Consider the following 6,494-nt stretch of genomic DNA (forward strand, 5'->3'; position numbering starts at 1 on the left):
TATATTTAACTATAACAGTTATTAGTTAACTAAAACTAAAACCATAAAAAATTGTTAACTGAAATAAAATGTAAAAATAACTTATTTTTAATTTTTTTTTTAAAAACTTTTTTCAGCTAGTTATACTAAGGCAACACTTCTCATTTTCATTTACTTTAATGAACTAAATAAACTAAAACTAATAAATAAACATTAATAAAACAATATAGACACATTTAAAAAACATTTAGAATAGAAAATAGAAAAAACTATATATAAATCAATATATTAACAAAAACTATAATAGATAAACTACAGTAGTCAACATTTGAAGTGGATCAAAACCTTTCATCAAAGTTGTCCTAAAACCAAAACAATACCCGTTCTTGTCTTAGGACAACTTTGATAAACTTTTTTGATCCACTTCAAATGCTGACTACTGTAAATCAATTATACTAAAGTATCTTTGCAACAGGTATTTTTTTAATGCTTTATCCTTCACATGTAATAACCTAAAACACTGTCTAACACTTGATGGCTGCTCTGTCAATTCCTCGTCATCAGTTAGGAACCTAGGTGTGCTATTTGGTAGCAATCTTTCCTTTGAAAACCATGTTTCTAGCATTTGTAAAACCACATTTTTAAATCTTAAAAATATATCTAAATTACGACCTATGCTCTCAATGTCAAATGCTTAAACGTTAATTCATAATAACCTCAAGGTTACATTATTGTAATGCTTTATTGGGAGGTTGTTCTGCACGCTTAATAAACAAACTCCAGCTGGTCCAAAATGCAGCAGCTAGAGTTCTTACTAGAACCAGGAAGTATGACCATATTAGCCCGGTTCTGTCAACACTGCACTGGCTCCCTATTGAACAACGAATACATTTTAAAATCTTGCTAATTACTTATAAAGCCCTGAATGGTTTAGCTCCTCAGTACTAACGCATTATTGTCCTTCACGTCTGCTGCGATCTCAAAACTCTGGCCATTTGATAATACCTAGAATATCAAAATCAACTGCGGGCATCAGATCCTATTCTTATTTGGTGCCCAAACTCTGGAACAATCTACCTAGCGTTGTTCGGGAGGCAGACACACTCTAGACGAACCCTAGAGACAGATCCCGTGTGAAGACCTCGATGACCATCGGCACAAGACCACGGGAACCAGACGAGTCCTCTGCTCAATCTGACGTGCGTTGCAGCCTGGAATTAAACCACGCCATGCTGGTTTCGTCTGGCCAGAGGAGAACTGGCCCTCTGACTGAGCCTGGTTTCTCCCAAGGCTTTTTTTTCTGTCACCGATGGAGTTTTGGTTCCTTGCCACTGTCGCCTTTGGCTTGCTTAGTTGGGGACACAATTTCTGGCGACATTGTTGACTTGAGTGCACAGATACTATTGGAAGAGAACTGAACTGAGCTGGACGATGACATCACTGAATCAACAATGAACTGACTTTAACTGATAAACTGACTGTTTTCTATTGTCCTCTTGCATTATCAGCACTCGTTTTTGCTGTTTAACACTGTAAAGCTGCTTTGACACAATCAGTATTGTATAAAGCACTATATAAATAAAGGTGACTTTACTTGATTTGATGAAACATATCTATTCGAATATGATCTCAGCAGACTATTCATGACAACGGTGAAAGCATTATCCTATCCAATATAACGGGATCCACTTAAAAGTGGATTAAAGCGGCGTCTATCAGCACTATCTGTCTCTAATCTTCCACAAAGAGTGAAATGCAAAAGGCCGGGGGAATATGAACAGATACTTCTACAGGATCCTGCGGTCTAATGCGTTCCCTTCTTCATCTATATGGGTTTAGTGAAAATGCTCGGTGACATTTTAATTCGGGTATTCATGTACCTGCCAGAAATTCCCAGTTCTGTCATTTTTTTTTACGCATTAAAAAGCATCATTAAACACTCTTCTAATATTCTCTCAGGTTTGTGGTGTGCTCAGAGTAATCAATAGGGAATCATGTAATGAAAATTCATTACGCTGTCAAAGACGTGATTTCAGCAAATAATAAATGAATGGCTGTGGGACCTGAGGGACGTACGGAGTGCATATTCAAAGCACAATGATCAAAACAAACAGCATCGTACAAAAACAAATCGCTTTTTGTTCCTGACAAACTGAAGGACTTTCCGTGTCTTTTCCAGTTTTTCGTAACTGGATTTGCAAAAAAAAAAAAAAAGAGTCACAATGGCCTCAGTTACATTGTTTACTAAACTACAAGTTTATTAAAGTTAACTAAAACTAAAACCACTATTTAGTATTAACATAACTAATACTGAAATAAAAAATAATAAAAACTATCTAGAACTATATATAAAAAAACACAACAAAATTACTAAAACCAAAATTAAAATAAAAACTGAAAATTCAAATATAAAAATTAATAATAATGATAGTAAATATTATAAAATCCAGTTATTCGTAACTGATTTAAAAAAGCCTCAACTGTACACGTCAACTGTACACGTTGAACAAGTCAGATCTATTTTATTTCAAGTAGCATTTCCTTGAAAGAAAATAAATGTTAAATGAAATATAAAAAAACTTACATTGACTTTTATTTTAGATTGTTGCCAACTTGACTTGATATACTAAAACGGAAATAAAATATATAAATAAAATAAATGAAACTAAATAAAATTTATTTTATACATATACACTGAACAAAATTATAAACGCAACACTTTTGTTTTTGCCCCCATTTTTCATGAGCTGAACTCAAAGATCTAAGACTTTTTCTATGTACACAAAAGGCCTATTTCTCTCAAATATTGTTCACAAATCTGTCTAAATCTGTGTTAGTGAGCACTTCTCCTTTGATCCAGTTGTTCATAATTGGATTTTGAAAGTAACTTTATAGAGATTGCACCCACAAAGAGCAATTTCTAGCCAATGAAATACAAAGAGCATAACTAGAAAATGTATATGTATATTTTACAGTTAATTTCCATTACTTTTCCAGGCCATGATATTCCCAGCTTTTCCTGAATCATGGGAATCCTGCAAGATTCTCTGTGACATTTAGCATCCGAATACTCACCAACTTAAAGGTCAATACTTTATAGGTAATTGGGTCTTCTACAATCTTCTGAAGGTTAGCAGCCACTGGGAAAACACATGTAGAAAAAGATACTGGCATTAGAACTGTGTGATAGAACTAAACAAATGATATGTGGATATGCAGTATCTCAGTATTCATGTATTTGCTCTGAAATGGCTTGAAGCAGGGGTCTCGAACTCAAATTACCTTGAGGGCCACTAGGCAAATTGTGTGTAGCCATGAATTTTAACTACATGCATTAATTGGTGCAGTTATGGCGTTACTGATGCATGGACAGCTCTTTTCAGAGCTGAGCGACTCATCTTATCTGTATACCTAGCATATTGCTCTGAATGTTTAGTGAACTAATGACCCCTGGAAATGTTTCCCTTTTCAATTTTCTCCTTGCAGATGAAGCCAGTATGAGCTCCATTAAAAGGCCAGAAACATCACGAGTTGCTGTGATGTTATGGTCAGAAGTCATTCAAATATGTATTAATATCTGTAATTAATATTTATATACTATTATTATTATATTAAAATATTAAAATAATAAAATGTTTATTCATAAAAAAAAAAATAATAATAACCTAACAGTAGAGCATGCCGTATGGCAAGATTATGGGTTCGATTCCCAGGAAAATGCATGAAGTAATCACATGTCTACCTTCAATGCCATGAAAATCACTTTAGCTAAAAGTGTCTGCCAAATGCATAAACGTAAATGCAGTATTTAGGGACTAAAATGCACAGCAATCAATTCAAACTTATGGTTTTTGTAAATAAAAGCATTGCATTTCAGTCATACAGGCAAAATAAAGTTGCTGCACTGAGACTGTAACTGATATTACAGGGTTTCTAGAAATATGGAAATAACATTGACTGTACCTTCTGAGCACACTGCAAAAAAACTGATGCTCTTTCTTAGTATTTTTGTCTTGTTTTCCAATACAAATGTCTAAAGATTCTTTCTCAGAAAACAAGACTTCACATCTTCATTTTGCATGTCAAGTAAAGCATCTTGATTTAAGAATGTATATGCAACATTTCATGCCATAACTATGAATTTAAGATTGTTTTGCTCTGATTCAATGCCTTTTGAGACCTTCATTTTTGGAACGGCAAATTAAGACTTCTTAAGGCCTTTTTAAGACCGGGCAGTGTATTGGAGTTTAATATAATGCACATGCAACTGACCCACAACAACATCATGGCCATTGACCAGACCAGCAGAGAAGAGCTCCTGAGAAACTCCATCAGCAGTGTCTGAGGAGAAAAAACACAGACGCACAGCATGATATCACATCAAGAAACCCAAGAGAACACAAAGTTAAAAGCATGTTCTGGCAAACCCACGCACACAAACATCAACAAACAAGTCGCATTGGCCTTGATTGAACTGAACACGTCAGATCTCGAGCTGGGCAGTGTGACGAGATGTAGCAAGCAATGATCAAAAGAAAGCTGAGATTAGTGTTTTATGGTTTACAACTTTTGCCACTTTAAAATATAATCAAATGATGCGCAATCAAATTTCAAATGTGTCAGAATCAGAATCAGAATTTAGAGTTGGAACAAAGAGTTTTATGATTTGCATTTGAACTTTTAAAGAAAATGTTAAATAATGTGTGACTTATTTATTTGTTATAAATAACCTAAATAATTTGTGGTTGCCAATAACAAGAGAACGTGATAGATAGATAGATAGATAGACAGACAGACAGACAGACAGACAGACATCTCAGATCTCGAGCTGGGCAGTGTGACGAGATGTAGCAAGCAATGATCAAAAGAAAGCTGAGATTAGTGTTTTATGGTTTACAACTTTTGCCACTTTAAAATATAATCAACTGATGCGCAGTCAAACTTCAAATGTGTCAGAATCAGAATTTAGAGTTGGAACAAAGATTGTGGTTGCCAATAACAAGAGAACGTGACAGACAGACAGACAGACAGACAGACAGATTGATAGACGGATAGACGGATGGACAGATAAATAGAAAGACAGACAGACAGATAGATGGATAGATAGATAGGTTCACAGAGAGAGAGAGAAAGAGAGATCTGCACACATGCAGAGCTCATTATGAGTCAGAGTGTGAACTGAAGGAATGCTGGGATATTTCTCATGCTGGGCGTCTCTTAAGGTTTCTCTACTGCTAATGCTGCCTTCAAGTCACTCCAAAAAGATAATTTTTATTAGACGCAATGAACACCAGCACAATGTCATAATTACCAGTAGGAAACTGGATTTTCTCTGAGCTCCGGCTTACCGAGCTGGAGTCGTTTCGGCACGGCAGAATTGTATTTCTATTAATCAGTCAGTTTTCAGCGTGTACAGTGACTGCACATTTAGTTCATGGGAGATTCTTCTGGGTTTAATCTATCTTAAAACCTGGAATAAAAATCTGATAACAGTCTTCATCAAACTTCAACTGGAGTTTGGTATGATATGCAATGAAAATGACATTTTAATTTTTGGAGAATGCAACAAGCTGTCTAGCACTTAATTAATTTTATAAAAACAAAATAAAATTGATTGTTTCGTAAAGGTGGGGTAAGTGTTTTCTGGAAGCCAATATTGATATTTCAAATCACCAAAACAAACACGCCCCTACCCCAAAAGGGTCTCGCCCCTATTTTGATAGCTCCGCCCCACACGCAACCCAGGCAACGATTAGTTCTGTGAAACAAAGCAAAACCAATGTTACACCGTATCTACATCAGATATCACTATAGAACTCATTATAATCAGTGATGCTGTCTACACTGGATGCGGTGCGGCGTGACACGACAAATCCCCGACAGAAAACTGCTGCTTCATTCTATTTATGATGTACTGACACAAATTTCAAATGATTTTCAATGGTCGCTTTGTCGCATCCAGCTGTTGCGGCACGGCGCGAGACACGGTGTTACTCACCTATCGAGAAGAAACAAAGCAACCTCGGCATCCGATCGCAGTCACGTTAGCTACATAAGCAACAACTAAATCGTTTCAGTTTGATGATTATACCATCACATTCTGATACGGAATACTTGAATTATTTTTTTAGAACATTTTTAAAAAAGTACTTGCCAGTAGTGATGTTACGTTCAACACCGAAGCTTCGAAGCTTGTAACAAAAAACCAACACATTTCACATTGAAGCACTGTATCGGAGCTGGATTCGTTTTGAGAAAAGCATGTGATCTATGATGTCCGAGATGTCCGAAGCCTGAAAACCACGTGACTGCTTCAGTATCTGGTTCAAACGAAGCGAACCTCAGCGCGTTCAGCGCGTTTCATGTTACATTATAATGTGTTAGCATTGTTTTTTTGTTTATTTTTAATCGTAATTTATATATTGACCTCAAAAATTAACTTTGGCCATAAAATAACAGTATAAGGACTGAGGCAGAGTTAAAATAAACAGATCATAGATTTAATTTATGAATTT

General features: G+C 35.5%; 1 protein-coding gene across 2 annotated transcripts in view; it reads right to left on the reverse strand.

The window, feature by feature from the left end:
* The window catches only part of LOC107707604 (STE20/SPS1-related proline-alanine-rich protein kinase-like), a 77,356-nt gene that overhangs the window by 2,088 nt on the left and 68,774 nt on the right, over positions 1-6,494 (reverse strand). For both annotated transcript variants that reach the window (XM_016511682.1, XM_016511681.1), the window contains 2 exons: positions 4,252-4,320; positions 3,055-3,119 (listed from right to left, as the gene is read on the reverse strand). In XM_016511682.1, the coding sequence (XP_016367168.1) occupies positions 3,055-3,119; positions 4,252-4,320 (134 nt within the window). The remainder of the gene's footprint in view (positions 1-3,054; positions 3,120-4,251; positions 4,321-6,494) is intronic.

The sequence above is a fragment of the Sinocyclocheilus rhinocerous genome, unplaced genomic scaffold (genome assembly GCF_001515625.1).
Source record: "Sinocyclocheilus rhinocerous isolate Xijiao unplaced genomic scaffold, SAMN03320098_v1.1 scaffold2400, whole genome shotgun sequence".
In the NCBI taxonomy this organism is placed as follows: Eukaryota; Metazoa; Chordata; class Actinopteri; order Cypriniformes; family Cyprinidae; genus Sinocyclocheilus; species Sinocyclocheilus rhinocerous.